The sequence below is a fragment of the Stegodyphus dumicola genome, chromosome 11 (assembly GCF_044657685.1).
Source record: "Stegodyphus dumicola isolate Sdum_Otavi_A_Nest chromosome 11, ASM4465768v1".
Taxonomy (NCBI): Eukaryota; Metazoa; Arthropoda; class Arachnida; order Araneae; family Eresidae; genus Stegodyphus; species Stegodyphus dumicola.
The window spans coordinates 55,325,811-55,342,735 of NC_140778.1; the positions used below are offsets into that span (position 1 = coordinate 55,325,811).

At 35.5% G+C, this 16,925-nt stretch overlaps 1 protein-coding gene across 3 annotated transcripts in view; it reads left to right on the top strand.

Moving 5' to 3' along the window:
- The window catches only part of LOC118193521 (phosphatidylinositol-3,5-bisphosphate 3-phosphatase MTMR14-like), a 79,257-nt gene extending 68,112 nt beyond the window's left edge, over window positions 1-11,145 (top strand). For all 3 annotated transcript variants that reach the window (XM_085826708.1, XM_085826710.1, XM_085826709.1), the window contains 3 exons: window positions 15-51; window positions 8,733-8,794; window positions 10,681-11,145. In XM_085826708.1, the coding sequence (XP_085682834.1) occupies window positions 15-51; window positions 8,733-8,794; window positions 10,681-10,927 (346 nt within the window). In that variant the 3' untranslated portion in view covers window positions 10,928-11,145. The remainder of the gene's footprint in view (window positions 1-14; window positions 52-8,732; window positions 8,795-10,680) is intronic.
- The last annotated feature ends 5,780 nt before the right edge of the window (window positions 11,146-16,925 follow it).

The following is a 16,925-nucleotide window of genomic DNA, read 5'->3' on the forward strand; positions in this document are numbered from 1 at the left end:
ACGTTCCATTTCAGGCATAATTTGCCAGAACGCCTTTATAAGAATGAAGAGGTAAGTCAAAATTATTTATTTAGACTCTTTCAGTCTCTTTTTACTTCCTTGTAACGGAAGTATTGTAATCGCGGAATTTTTTGGGAGCCGTATTTCAACGGAAACATCTATTTTGACCGCTATCGGATTAAATTTAACTGTTTTTGCGTGATATCTATGCCTAAGGATAGAATAAAAGATTTCCAGAATAAAGGACTTCAAACGAATTATAAAACTGATTTAAAATCCATTCGGAAGAGATTTTTTTTCGTTGCGTCTGTACTTATGTACCTCGCATAATTCAAACGATTAGATTCAGAACTTTGAAGTTTTGTATATAGGACTGCTATAACATGTAGTTGTGCACCTCTCTTTTTGGTTGCAGAAAGCCTCACCAAACATATTAATATACACTGACTACCAATAAGTATTTGGACACCTGTGATAGAAAAGAAAAACTAACTTTATTCAAAATCAATAGTTGGTAGAGCCTCCACGAGAGGTAATTACAGCGTGGAACCTCCGGGGCATACTTTTCACAAGTCTTTGTATGACAGCTAGTGGTATTTTCTTCCACTCGGCTTGGAGAAGACGTAGAAGTTCCTTCACCGATTTTTCACGGGTAGTGCACCCCTGAATTCGGCGATGCAACTCGTCCCAGAGGTTATCGATAGGGTTTAGGTCTGGACTCTGGGCAAGCCAGTCCATTCGATGAACTCCATTGGCACCATACCAAGCCTCGGTTAACGTCGAAACATGACAATTGGCATTGTCGTCCTGAAAGTAACAGGGGTCCAACCCGTAAAACTCCCACTACGTAGGAAGCACATTGTCATCCAAAATAGTGCAGTAGGGATCGGAGTTGAGCGTACCATGAATGGGAACAAAGGATTCCAGCCCATACTAGGAGAAACACCCCCAGACAATAATTCCACCTCCGCCGAACTTGACTGTTGGCACAATGCATTCTGGCAGGAGACGTTCTCCAGGTAGACGCCAGACCCTGCCATCCGAATGGTAAAGGGTGAACCTTGATTCGTCACTCCAAAGAACCCGTTTCTACTGATCTACGGTCAAATTTCGATGTGCTTTGCACCATATTAACCGAGCAGGCGGTTAGACTTTGTGATCAAAGGCTTATGGGCAGCAGCACGACCATGAAAACCAAGCAGATATGCTTCCTTACAGATGGTATTCATTGAAACAATACTCCCGGATGCTTGTTGAAACTCCTCGCGGATGAAGGCCATCGGTTGGGTGCGGTTCTTCCGAATTTCTCTGTACAGCACTCGTCGATCTGTATCTCCCAGTTTCGCTGGTCTGCCGACTCTGGGCACATTCCGACAATCACCGCTCATCTTCCACTTTTTAATCACATAGGCCACTGTCGATTTTGGGTACTTCAAATCGCTAGATATGTCCCTTAAGGATCTGCCACATTTGTGATGCCCGATAATTATACCTTTCTCGAAATCAGAGCTCCGAACTGAGAGGCATCTTGCATGCGACTAAATCCGATGCTGTTTCCTACACGATATATACCGACGGAGTCCGTGACGTACCTTAGGACCGCAGATATCGTCACTTGCATAGGTGTCCAAATACTTATTGGTAGTCAGTGTATACCCTCTGTTACTCGGCTCGGTGAGCTCAGCTTTTTAATCTTGCATGCTGGAAAACTGCGTATAGTTTGCTTTAAAAATAGTTGATTTATTATTGATCTTATCTTCCGGTTTAGGTTTCTTATGCCTTTAGTTAATGTGTATGCAATAGCTGTAGTATTAACAATTTAATTTGTTTTAAGATCAGCTACTCCTAATTCTTTTACTCTATCATATTTGCTTACATTTGAAACTTAACCTACTGGTGAATTAAGTGTTTTTGCACCTCCAGTGTCTTTTTGCTGAATGGGACCAAAACTTTCAGTTTTCCCTCGCAAAAATCTGCCTTGGCCGCTGGCCTAAATTGCTTGTTTTAGCCTAGAAACTCTAATTTGAAGTGTGAAAATTGTTTTTAATTGCTTTAACTGTATTTGGCGTTTTATATCTTTACATTCAAATTTTAATTGTATAAATTTCAAATTCAAAGATAGTTTAAGCTTTCATGTAATTTTGCCTTCCTGCGAAAGGAACTACATTAATTGAATGAAATATATCGAACGAAATTTTAGGAATTAAGTTTAAATGAAATGAAAAAAAATGCGTAGAATTTAATATTCCGTACAAGGAAGTCATGTGGTGTACACATCAGATATTTCTATTTTATTTTCTGAGTGACCCACTCCTGCTCGTTCTGAAGTACATTGGAAAACTTAAAATTTCCTCAGACTGAATCGAAATTAAAGTAATAAACAGATCGTTATTTCACACAACGTTTATTGACAAACAACCAAAGACTCGCTGTATATACATAATTATGACATCAGTTTCTTTTTACAAACACTGCCGATCTATTGGCAATCGGAAGATGTATAGTCGTAAACGTATATTTAGTGGTCCAGTGCTTAATGCATGATATAATTAAAGAAAATAAGAGTAGACAATCTCCTATAACAAAAGAATATATTAAGTACTAAATTACAATTTAAATTACATTGCAGAGATCAACACAGAGCTCGGAACACAGTTCATGCTACCGTCGCGTACAGTTGTTTTTCGAGAAGTCGGAGTGAGTAATGACGTCGCTTTGCTGCTCCGATTAAGAACTGAATTTTACACGTGGCGCCATCTCATGAATAGAAGTTGAAGTATCTGTCGGAACGCCACATATATTTAACACTATGAAAATATTTGGCCTCTTGTTCTTTAAGAAAAATGCTCAATTTTGTTCCATGTTTGTCTCAAAGTGACTGCAGTGTTTAATTATATCTGTGCGAGATTCATTTCTCCAGTATGCAATTAAATATAAGCACAGAAACAGACATCTCTGATGAATACTTGGACAATTGTATTCAAATTCCAGCCAGCACCTACTCTCCGAACATTAAAAACTTTTTGGTGACTAAAAGGGAGCTATCTTCCTTATTAATGTTAATGAGTCTGATAAAGTCTGATATTACATTTATTACAAACTATACTTAAAGTTCTTTCTTGCTTACAATTCTATTTCAATTTCTTTTTGTCATACAGTTTAATTAAAATTTATTTCAAATTTACTTAAACGTAAGCTTATAAGCAATTGGGTGGTTTTCCCCATGTGTAACGTGTATACGAGCCAGTTTCCCTTAGAAAGTCCTCCACGAAAGGCATCCCTCCCCATAGGCAGATAGCCCTAGTGTGCTTTGCCATAATTAAATACACCACACCTATAAGCAATTGGATTTTTATAAATTTTTTAGTTATTTTGGGTAGCACACACTAAAAATTAAAAACAATATGGTAGCTCCGAAGCTTCATGAGTTTGGCGGCTGGTGCCTTAGGGAACAATCTCCACGAAAGCATGTGTCCCTCTAAGCAAATCCCACATGTGTGCTTTGCTGTATTGAAAATGAACTAACCCGACTTTTGTGCAGTGAGAACTTTCCCATTTTAACACTTTCGTGTAATCTTTGAAAATAACTCTTTTTTTGGGAGAATACGCTTTTGAGATATTGCTAGAAACAATTTTTAAAAGGGTATCTAGAAATTTTTTGGAAATGGTAAATGAAACATTCTATAAATGATTAAAAATCTAGATTATATGTGTCGCTGCGGAAGACGTTAACCTTGTGCGAATTTTCTGCAGTACGATATCAGTAATGTTCTACGGAAATGCAAAACACCATAAAAGCTTACTACGTAATTGGTAAATGAAACAAATCCTGTTCAGTAATTCTGCATAATAAATTAAAATTCTCGTTATGGTCAATTGTAAATTAAAATTCTTTGTAGGGTGAAGAATAAAATAACGGCTTCCATATGCATGACAAACATTTATTTATACTATGAAGACGTTGAACAGCAGAGTAGAAACATTGTATTACACAGCGCTTTGCACTTCTCGCTTACATGCAATACTCACCATTGACTTTGGCTAACTTCGTATTAACTAGGTATAAGTATTACGCAGCAGAGAACTTGCTTATCATGCGCACGCGCTAGGGAAATCAACGACGGTTGCCAACATACCCCCTTTCGACGTTGATTCTCTTATTCCTGAAAAGTAAAACAAAATACATATTAAACAGTATTCAGTCCTACAATTGTACAACAGTTTTGATGTTTAACAGGAGTCAGGGGTTTGGTTAACACATCAGCTCCCATTTCACTGGTAGGTATGTACTGCACATCTAATTCACCGCGTTCATATACTTCATGCACAAAATTATGGCGAATGTCTATGTGCTTTCTAAGGGAGTGAAACACAGAGTTCTTCGTAATTTTCTGAGCTCCTTGATTGTCGCAGTATATTGTTGTTGAGTGTTCTATGGTGTAACCCAGCTCCTTCAAAAAACGACGTAGGTAGACGGTTTCTTTGGCGGCCTCAGACAAAGCCATAATTTCCGCCTCCGTTGAAGATAGAGCTACACTGCGTTGTTTTCGTGATTCCCTGGTTATGGCTGAACCACTTAATATATATACAAAACCGGTGTAGGATTTTCTATCATCGACATTTGATGCCCAATCTGCATCCACAAAGGCGATGAGTGGTTTTCCTGTTTTCGTATAAATTAGTCCTTGATCTGGTGTTCCCTTTAGATATCGAAGTATTCTTTTCGCAGCATGCCAATGTTCTTTTCTCGGATTGTTGTTAAATTGACTTAAGAAATTCACGGCGTATGTGATATCTGGCCTAGTAGCTACTGAAGGGTACATTAGCGATCAGATTAGATTTCTAAATGGAACATTTTTCATTTAAGAGATTTCATTTTCGCTTTTAGGACTCATCTCTTTTGATAATTTTTTGCTGTTATCTGTACGTGAAGACTGATTTAGCATTTTGCATATTATACCGATTTAAAATATCATCAAATTTCTTTTGAGAAATTTTAATTGAATTCTCATTTTGGTAAAATTCTATGCCTAAGCAATAATGTAATTTCCCCAAGTTTTTCATTGTGAAAGCAGAAGCCAAACTATCGCGAATTGTTTCATACGTTTGCTTAGAATCGGTAAAAACGATAAGATAGTCTACATAAACAATTATAATAGTTTCACTGTTAAGCGTCTTTTTAATATAAACACGATTATCTGAATTAAGAGATTTAAATTTCATAGTTCAATTTTTCATCCAACTTTTTGTACCACTGACGTCCTGATTGTTTAAGACCGTATAATGATCTCTTTAAAAGACGCACTTTATCTGAATTGGTTTCATCGCGAAAACCTTCGGGAATTTCCATGTAGACTTCTTCATCTAAATTTCCATTTACATAGGCCATTACAAAATCTAATTGGTAACCTTTGAGATAGTGTTCTACAACGTAAGCTAAAACTGTTCTTATGGAACTTAATCTAGCAACAGGGGAGAAGTTTTCAGTGAAATCGAGACCAGGGATTTGAGCGCACCCTTTAGAAACTAGCCTACCTTTGTATTTTTCGATAGTGCCGTCGTGATTATATTTTCGAACCCATTTACTACCAATAACTTTCTTGTTTTCAGGTCTTTTTTCTAATTCCCAAGCCTTTTCCTGAACAAGCGAGTTATATTCTAGCGGCATGGCATTATGCCAATATTCAGCATATGCATGCTCCATTTAATGCTTCTTGCACCGTAGGATTAATGCTTTCCTCAACAACATTTTGAGTTTGTTCATTTTTATTTAAAACTGTATAGTGATATTCCATTTAGGCCTTCCTGGTAAACCTGTTTTTATTTTCTTGGGTAGACCAGGCCCCCTTTTAATCAGGATAGGAAGCATTGATTCCCTATCTAAATCATTTCCGTTTTCCTTTTCAGAGTCATGTGGGGACTCGTTGTCGTCCAGAGATGATTTTTCACAACATGTTTTATTTATAATTTTTTATCCGGAGCGAAAAGCAGATTTATTTCTTGCTCTGAGTCATAACTACAGCAGTTTTCAAACTCATTAATAAATTTTACGTCTCTGCTTATTATCACTTTACGTGCCTCAGGATCCCAAAGTCTATACGCTTTTGATTCATCAAAATAGCCAATAAAAATACATTCTTTAGATCGAATATCAAATTTGCCTATTCCTGGCCTTTTATTTATCGAAAATGCTTTTTGGCCAAAGGTTCTGAAGTGAGAGACAGCTGGTACTCTGCCAAACATCACTTCGTAAGGTGTTTTTATTTCGTTTTTTAAACCTCGCGTTGGGCAGCGATTTCGAATGTAAGCAGCTGTATTGACGGCTTCGGCCCAGAATTTCTAAGGCAGATTGGATTGCAGTAACAAACATCGCGCCATTGAAACTAAAGTGCGATTTAACCTTTCGGCGACGCCATTCTGGGCTGGCGTGTAAAGAGTGCTCATTTCGTGTTTATTCCCGCATTATTAAGAAATTTATTATTTTCCCTAAATATTCTAGCCCGTTATCGGTTCTCAGGATTCTGATTTTAGAGTTAAGTTTATTTTCAAAAAATGCTTTAAAATTTCTGAAAGCTTCTTTAACCTCATCCTTAGATTTCAGAAAATAAACACGAACATATCGAGATTTATCATCGATAAATGTTGCGAAATAAAATGATCCACCTATTGATTCAGTTCTCATGGGACCACACAAATCAGAATGAATTAGATTCAACAATTCAGTACTTCTATATTTGGATTCTTTGGGAAGGGGGTTGAGGTTTGTTTACCCTGAATGTATACCTTACAAGTAGTCATTTTGAGAAAAAGACCTCTAACCATGTTATTTGAAGTTTTTGAGATAATTTTCATTTAAATGGCCAAATCTTATATGCCACTGATCTATTTCTTTGGCAACTGATACAGATTCAAATATTGGCATGACAAAATAAAGTTAATTTTCGAGTTTAGTTAAAATTACGGTTTCGTTATTAGAGTTAATTATTTGAGCACATTTTTCTTTGAAAATTACTGAAAGATTTTTTCAGTTACTTTAGACACTGAGATTAAATTATTTTTCAAATCGGGTACACACAATACATTTTTTAGTTTGATATTTTCAGTTTTAGAACCTATGCGAACTTTAAATTTCACACTTCCTTTTCCAATAGCTTTAACTATTTTATCAGCAGCTAATTTAACATAAGTATCACCTACCTCGTGAATTTCTTGAAACAGTTCCTTGCTGTTACACATACGCGATGTTGCACCACTATCGAGACAAAAAATGTCCTTAGAATTACTATTAGTGCATGCTACGGCTTTTTCTTGCTCCAAGGAATTCCGAATTTCTGCAGACATCGCAGTTTCACTGAGGCGTTTGCTTATAGTTTCTTTACTTTTCTTCCTACGTTCCGATGCTCTATGCCCCTAGATATGGCAGAAATTGCATCTGTAGTTAACTGGATACTGTCTTCGGTTTGCAGACTTATCTGGTTTTGGTTTAGGAACCGGTCGTTGAGTATACTTCCGATCTTTCGAATAGAACGCATTTTGTGGTTCAGAAAACGGTGAATCTTTATTTTTGCGAGCGTTAGCTTCTTCCAACAGTTTAATTTTCAGCATTTCTGCCGAGGCAGTTCCTCACGAGATTCGATGGCTATTCGAAAGCTTTCATAAGAGTCCTGTATGCTATATAAAAGCAATATTGTAAGCAAATCATCCGCAATGTTTATTTCCATTTCTTTCAGTTTGTCCAAAGAATGAAAAAAATCATTTAGATGATCAGTCATTTGTTTAGAATCACTCATTTTTGTAAAAAGCAAGTTTTTTAGAATTGTCGCCTTTCTAGCTGGTCCCTTCGATTCGTAAATAGAATACAATTTACGCCACAGTTCGTGAGATGTTGCACAATTCTTTACATGTGGAAGTTCACTGGGTAAGATGAATAGGATTATATCCTCTCGTGATTTTTGGTCAGTTGCTTTCCATTTAGCAAATTCTTCATCACCAGGTTATGGTTTCGGAATTTTTCCAGTTACATAGTCCCAATGATCATTTTTAATCAGTATGGCTTCCACGTGTCAAAGTTGTCCTTGCTTAGCTTTTCAATTGACACTGTATTAGTCGTCGCCATTTTCACTTCAGTCGACGCAGCTTGGCTTCCCGAAAGAATTTAATAGTAGTTTGACTGCACGGTTAAGCGCTGACTGAGCCCATAACCTATGAAGAATAAAATAAAATCTTCCATATACATGACAAACATTTATACTATGAAGACGTTGAACAGCAGAGTAGAAACATATTACACAGCGCTTTGCACTTCTCGCTTACATGCAATACTCACCATTGACTTTGGCTAACTTCGCATTAACTTAGTATAAGTATTATGCAGCAGAGAACTTGCTTATCATGCGCATGCGCTAGGGGAATCGACGGTGGTTGCCAACATAGGGTATCCTTCCAAAGCCCACTGATGGCAGACGGTAAAGTTTCTAAACACTGGTTGTATGGCTTGGGTGCGAATCCCGGTATCAGCCAGGCTATGTGTGCTTTGCGAAACTTTCCTCTGATTTAACGTGTTGAATTCTTTAAAGTTCCCTTAAAAGTGCTTCCTTCCGCTATAGAAACGTAGCCCTTGCGTGCTTTGTAGTAATCAAGTGCATCAAATAAAGCTGTATCAATCCGTAGTCTTCATTTGCTAAAGTAAAGTTTTATTTGAAATAATTTTAATTAATTGATTTTATTTTCAGGTCATGCATTTCTGTTTCAAGTTCCTTGGTTATATTGCTTCAGATAACTTTTCGATGACAAAGTAAGACTTTAAATATTAACATGTTTCAATCGGTATATAATTAATGTTTAATTATCGTACCTGATAAATTCGTAATGTTTTCTTTAGACACTTCTGTTTGTTAGTTATTAAGCCACCGCTATAAAAATAACGGAGGATTTTGGCTTTATTCAGTCATTACTTTTGTTGAAAATAAGACAAACACTGTTCTTAATTTACAGTAAACAGTTTCGCAAAATTTCCGCTTTTACTTCCTTGTGCAAACCGAAGGAAACCGCCCAGACGGTATAGAGGTTGGGGGAGCCTGACTGGGATACCGGAGGGCATGGGTTCGAATCCCGGAGAAGGCATGGATGCAAGTCTATCCCTTCGTAGGAGGTATCGGTAATCGCCTATTGGCTCCCTCCAGAACAAAATGGCCACCACTACTGTCCTTCGGAGTGTCCAGTGCCATTGTAGGCAATTGCTCACCATTGGGGGGGGGGAGTAAAGGAACTATTGTAATCGCGAAAATTTTCGGGTATCTTATTTAAACGAAAATCCTTTTTGACGATGTTCTTTGCGTGACATGTATAGGTACGAACAGAATAAAGGTCTCTTTTTCTAAAATGGATTCAAAAGGGAATTTTTCGTGATCTCTGTAGGTATGCACCTATGTATCGCGCACAATTCAAGCAATTAAACGACAAAATTTGAAATTTTGTATATGGGTCTGTTGTAACATAGTTGTGCATCTTTTTAAAGCAATCGCCAAACATAAATATACTCGTCCCCTCAGACGGGCTCTATTTTCGCAGTCGTATATTTCTAACTGCAGGAGTTTTAAATGATGAAAATATTTGCTTCGGTAGTATAAATTTTAAAGAATAATTTCGTCAAATAATAATAATAATGAAACCTTAAATGTAGTCTCTTGGTACCTATACAAATATTTGTAAAAATTTTAATATTTGTTAAGAAAAAAATATGTGAAGTTTGAACTCGTACGAATTTCTCGCACGACCAAAATTTGCCGGGATAATTACAAAATTTGTAATTTTTGATGTCATTTTCAACTTGCCTTGAGGAATCGGTGAATTAACTTGGAATAATTCGTGGAAAAGAGTCTAAATGAAGTGTAGCAAAAAATGTGTATAATATGGCGTACAAGGGAATCGGAATTGGAATAATTCGAGGAAATGAGTCTAAATGAAGTGTAACAAAAAATGTGTATAATAGGGCGTACAAGGGAATCTGAGTTAAATTAGAATAGTTCGAAGAAATAAGTCTAAATGAAGTGCAGCAAAAAATGTGTATAATGGGGCTTACAAGGAAGTCGTGGTGTCCGCATCCGATCTTTAAATTCTAACTCCAAAATTAACATCTATTCAGGATATTGTGGAGAGTATTCAGAGTTGAAACAAGTTCTGGATGTTTTAAATCGTACAACTTTTGCTTGAAGGCATAAAATTCATTATACGAAAGCTTTTCACAACATTTTCGTTACGGAAAAACACGCGCCAAACAATTTTCTCTTTGATGTTTATGTGCAAACTTGTACTTCCAGGCAAAAAACTTACCTGATACTTTCCTCAGGTCATTTCGGTTAGGTTTTATAGTGACATCTGTGATAAATGTCGCCTAAACACTAGAAATTTAATGTTATTTACCTGTGTAAAGAAGGAACTAAATAGAACTACACATTTCTTGACCATACTTATTCTAAAATAACCTTCATAACAGATGTAAACAGTTTTAGCTGTGCCTAGCAGACAGCAATGCCTTTTATGTTGCATTGTATGTGAAATAGTTACATGTGAAATAGTTGTATTTTTCCTGTATAGTTTTTGTGAAATTATATATGTACAAAATCATTCACATCTGAATAAGTTGTCATTAAGTTATTCAAACCTGCGACCGTTTTCCAGGCACTGGAGCGAGCGACCTGAAGATTTGAAATTAAACCTAAAATTTCCAGAATTCTTTGCTGGTGACCGAAGGAAGAGACTGGAAGAAGTGCAAGATATCGTGCTGCGTTTGTACCATGACAACATTATTACGACTGACGTTCTTTCTACTGATGCTCCACAGGTTGTGACGACTGACGTTCTTTCTACTGATGCTCCACAGGTTGTGACGACTGACGTTCTTTCTACTGATGCTCCACAAATTTAAAGATTCACGACATCATATTATATATGACGTAGAATGTAGAATTCAGAAGATGAATGTATTTTAGATATTTAATTTTATATTTTAACTGGTTTTATACTGAAAATGTAAATTTTAAATCTTTCCTTTTCCACAAGCTAATTCATACTAAATATTAGTGAAGCGTTTTAATGTTTTGTAATAAATTGGCAACAATAAAAGATCATTTCTTAATTTTGTAACATGCGTGTTACCTTATTACTTGCAATACTATTTAATAGATTGAACAATGCTCTAAAGTCAAATTACGTATCATCTTCTAACATATCCGCAGATTTTTTATCAAGTTCTCTAGCAGAATTCAGTTTTTATTTAAAAGATAACTTTACTGATAAAGGAAACAAACCCGATTCTTATTTTAAGCCCCGAACGGTTAAGTTGCTGAACACGGGTAGTTCGGTGGAACGGAATACCTGCAAGGGCACTTTCGTAGTTTTTCCGGTGTTTAACTTGTACATGAGCCAATTCTTCTTTCATCCTTTCAGAGCCATCCACCAAGTCATCCCTCCTAGGCAGATAGCCGTCGACTCCTCCGCCATAATCACATAAACCAATCCTCATACTTAAAATTATTGGTCAGAAAGCGATGCTATGATTGAATTTTTATTTTCCCTAAGCAATGAAATGCTGTAAACTGGGAGAACTCTCTAATATGAGAATATTAGATCTCTAATATTAGAGAAACTCGAAAAAATAGTTTAGAGGAAAATTTTATGAACTGGAGTAGAGAAGAAAATATAGAGTTCAACAATGAAAAAATAAATGCCATTTTCTTTCCAAAGGGGTGGTAAGGCTACTAGAAAACCAAAGTTGAAATTTAATGGTATAAAGATTAATTTTAAAAGTCACTTTAAATATCTTGGAGTGATTATTGATGAAAAGCTAACTTTTATTGAACATTTTAAGGCGTTTCATAGAGAAATAGAGAATTTAAAAATGTTATAGAAGTACCTTTGATTCACAAACTTTAAAGTTAAAAAGCACTACCCTTAGATATTTATTTAAATGTTATTAGGCCAAAAATTTTACATGGCATTGGCATGTGGGGCTGCCGGGCAGGGGAATTGATTAGACTGAGAACTAAACTGGATTCATTGCAAAGGAGATGGCTGCATGCAATCATAAGAGCTTTCCGTACTGTTTTTACAGAAGTTGTTTGCTTACTTGCTGGCATTCCACCATTCCACATTCACTTTTTATAACTTCCAGTATGAAAACGTTTTACTCAGCTATCGTTTTAAAGATTTTAACATGTCAAAATGGTGATGTTTTGAATGGTAACGCCTTGACAGGGAAAGATTTTATTAATATACATCCAAAAGATTTCAAGGGTATACCGTACGATAACGATTATATGAATACTAGCATGATTGATATATACACTGATGGCTCCGGATATGCAGGTGGAACTGGTTGCGCTTTTGTTATTTTTTATTACGGAGTCGAAATCTATAATAAAAAAATACGATTAGAAGGAAATAAATCGGTGTATCAAGCTGAAGCTGTTGCAATTAGAGGCAATGCGGTGGAGTTATGAAAACTTAAAACAGTACTTTACAATGCATATTTATTCTAATGCTCTCTCGGCCCTACAAAGCTTGGCAAATCCGGAATCAAGCAATACTTCTTTTGGATATAAAAAAACATAACAAAATAAGAGAAAAATGGTATATATTTTCATTGGGTTAAGGCACATGTTGGTGTTATCGGGAATGAAAGGGCGGATATGCCAGCTAAAGAGGCTGCTGGGGAGAGGGTGATATTTATGTCGCTATTAATGATTCCAGAAGAATTACCTTGAGAAAAATGAAAGCAAATCTAATTGAGAAATGGGCTCGGGAATGGAATGGTTCAAATAAAAACAAGGGTTACTTGAGGATTTTGACCATAAAAAGAAAAATGGATCTATTTAATAATAGATACTATTCAAGTTATCCCGGATCATGGTAGATTCCCGGCTTATTTAAAACGTTTTAATCTCCAGGGCAATGATCAATGCTTGGCTTGTGGGAAGTACGGAATTGCAGCTCATTTTATGGAAGAATGTAAATTGACAGAGAGTGTGAGAACGAGATTTGGAAAAATAAATGAACAATGTAACTGAAAAGAAAATTCTTGAATAGCTATGCAACAGAAATTATGAGGATTGTGAATGAAAACAAGACTATCATAGGAATAGGACTTTAAATATTTTAATCTTTTATTTATTTTTCAATTATTTTTTTATTGTTTGTTTCTTTGTCTGCGTTAACCATGAGGCCGATTATTGTCGGCCAGGAGGGTTGCAGCATACTCGTAAACTAAACAGCTATGGATTAAATTATTGTTTTTACTGCTTATTTAAAATTATATACTTTATAGAAACGAGGATAGGTTTTTCAAAATACTGAAAAGAGAAATTATTTTAAATGAATGTGACTGAGATCATATTTGTTGTAAAGATTTTAGATAAAAGTGTATTTTTATTTTCTCAGACTACTTCATTAAATGCAAAATCATTCCTTGAAGTTATTGACTTCAAGGAATTCGTGAGACTGTGTATCGGAAATTCTAAAAATACGCTCAATTTAAAATTATTTTGCGATATTGCTCTTGAACTGAATTTTATGGTTTAAGTGCGAAGAATATGATCTTAATAAATAAAGGTAATGCACAAAATGATAAAAAAAGGGGGCCCCCTTTAGACGTAGTTTAAAATCTGAAACCTTTCAGATTTTCTTTTTTGTTTAATTTTTTATTTTATTTATTTATCTTTTAAATACAATATTTAGTTGTTTAAATTGTACATAAATTCTTAATCTAATTTATACTCAACACATTTTCCGCAAAGAATGGCAACTTTGTGAACAATTTTGTGTGCACAAATAGTAGTTCTTTTGCATGCAATTTATTAATGGCACAACCAGGGTTTAATTTCTCAACTAGCCGGATCCCTATGGAAGATCATCAGGAAAGAGGAACAAGAATAAATAAAATTATTAATAAAATAATTAATCATTAAAAATTAAATAATTTAATGATTAAAGTAAATCATACAGCTAACTCTAATCTGAAGAAAATTCAAGAGTTTCAAAACTTCACGCCTCGCATCCTTACTAATGTTCACTGGTACGTCCGGAATGAAGTACTGTATTCTGATCTCAAAATTCGGTACTTGCGTATTAACGCAACCCCAGAAGAAGTTGCGCTGATGCAATCCAATAAAGAGCAATCCTGTTGTTCGCACATAGTTAATCTTTTGGATTCCTTTCTGCCTTGTTGTTTGCTGATTTTTGACGCCATTTTCTAGTGCTACCAAAATGCGTCTTTGGGATTTGCCAAATACAGAAGATGCAATTTTATTTTTCAAGAGCGAAACATTTTACCAAAAAAAAAAAAACGAAGCCATCCTATTACTTCAACATTTTTATTAATTTTTAATACATCCTAAAACTTAATTCTTAACTGTTTTTACTATACGTTAGAAATCTTATTAAACACTTTAACGATATTTAAAGCTTTCATTCAGTCACTTAACATCTTTTATGAAGCTTTTAAAACGCGTATCCGCATATAAAGTGACGATTTTCCCAACTCACCTTTCAGGAAATGTCCGAATTCTTGGCAATTGTAGCACTAAATTGGTCTTTTTCTGGGATTGTACTTCTCATTATGAAATCGAAAATGTTATATAATTGGAATATAGCTTCGCCGTTGGTATTTCTATGCAATTTTATTAAGTAGATTGGGTAGCATTACTTTATTATCTTCAATTTTCTTTGGGAGTTGTTTAACTTTAAAGACGGGGAATAATCTGCGTTCGAGCTCATCGAAAATTTCTTGCTCTGAGACAGAATTAGGAATGTGTTTCAGGATAACTTTAATTGTAGACTCTGCATCCATCGGATAAGTGTGAAAAACTGATTTTTGTTCTTTTCAAAGCCTGCTATGGAGTTTTGGAGTTTCGAATTTGTTTAGACGTAGATTGCTCTGTTCTTTATTTCTGCCTCGAAATGCTCTGTACAACTGTACAGTACTTTGTGAAGCATTTTATTTAATGAAGTCCAATGGGCGGGGCGGGTTAGTTCAGTAATTACGATTGGTGTAATTTTCTTTTGCGGCGTTGGAATATCTGTGTCAATTTCTTTATCTTTTTCTGAGTTTAGAACGGTAAATCTTTTAGTTTGCTCAAATTCCTTATTGACTTTTTTGGTTATGGTCTTGTACGTTTCTTGGGATTAATCCATCCATTGTCGTCGAGTGACCCATCATTATTTTTTGACTGGGACTGTAAATTTTGTTTAGGTGATTCCTGCTTGGGAAAACTTTTTTCTAATCTGGTCTTCTATCGATTCTTCAAATACGAATGCTGGTTTAAGTTGTTCCTCGGAAGTATTGGGGTCTTTCTCATAACTAGTCCAAAGGGGCTTTGTCCCTGAGGGACTATTATTTTCCTTTTGCGATTTTGTGTTGAATCACTCTGAATGTCCGTTTTACTTTTCAAACTGTTGCCACCAAATATTATCGCCCTGTATTATAGTTGAAGAAATTAAATAATGAAGAATCTGCATAAAAGTATGTATGATTCTCGCGTTGTGATAAAACAGCGGTACATAGCCCCATCCAATTTTGAATGACGTAATCCTACTGTGAATATGCGCATCTGGAAGCCCAAATTTGAAATTTAGAATTTGGTTTATTATCGATTTCATATTTTGTAAAACTTTAACGAATTTTTGATTGACAAACTCAAGGATTTCAAAGCGAGCAATGGCAAAGTTGTACAAAAACAACATTTTTAACTCCAGCGCGCGAGTCTCTGTATCGGAAATTCTAAAGATATGCTCATTTTAAAACTATTTTGCGATATTGCTGTTGAACTGAATTTTATGGTTTAAGTGCGACAAACGTGATATTTAATAAATAAAGGTAACACACAAAATTGTATGAAAACGTCCCTTTGGACGTAATTTAAAATCTGAGACCTTTCAGATTTTATTTTTTCTTTCTATAGTTTCAGTAACAATTTTAAGCTGATTTTCTGGAGTCCATTCCAGAGGTTTAGGCCTATGTTCAGCGCTGTTCTGAAGAGTATTAATCACGGTTTCATGTTGGCCGACAATGAGATTTGGAAAAACATTTTTAAAATTTATCAAAAGTACGTGCTGATTCATCTAGGTGCTTTTGATTCATTTGGAGTCTGAATGTTTCCTTTTAGTTTTCGCTTGGTTTGAAGTCGTATTCCTGTCTCTGGTTTTTATGAAGTCCCGTCGAGTAAATATAGCGCTAGAAATTGAAATTAAAGAATAATCCTAATCCATGTCAGAATTTCTCAGGTTTCTATCAGCCCATAGTTTGTGCGGTGGAACTTTACTTATCGCAGAGTCAGTTTAGCGTGAAGGAGTCAATTAAGGTTGTAATTCTTATATGGGTAGGATGTCACTTGGGTACCGATGTTTTTCACTAAAAAGCGGGGAGTGTTTGAGAGTGCTAATAAGGCTATTACTGTGGGTTTGTACTTAATAAAAGAAGTTGGCCGCTAATCGTTTAATATACTCTTGAATAAGTTCAATTTGAAGGTCTCTGTGAATGTATATGTTTGGAATATACCAAGGAGCATTGATAATTTCTCGTAGAATTTTATTTTGCAGAATTTGTAATTGTTTAATATTGGTTTCAGCTGCATGTCCCCAGATAGGAGCTGCATAAAGGAGAGCTGGACGAAGTATAGAGCGATATAAAATTAATTTGTAGTAAATAAGTTGCTTTTTCTACCAAGAAGAGATCGCATAGTAGCTGGAGTGATTTTAAATTTCTGTACTACGGAGCGGAAGTGGGTTCTGAAGGTAAGTTTTTGGTCAAGGGTGACTCCAAGATATTTGGTTTCATTAATCCAATCTATTTCTTCGTCAAATATTTCAGGGGGGTGGAGGATAGTATTTCATCCGTTCACACTGGGACATATCGGAGCTAACGAACGCAA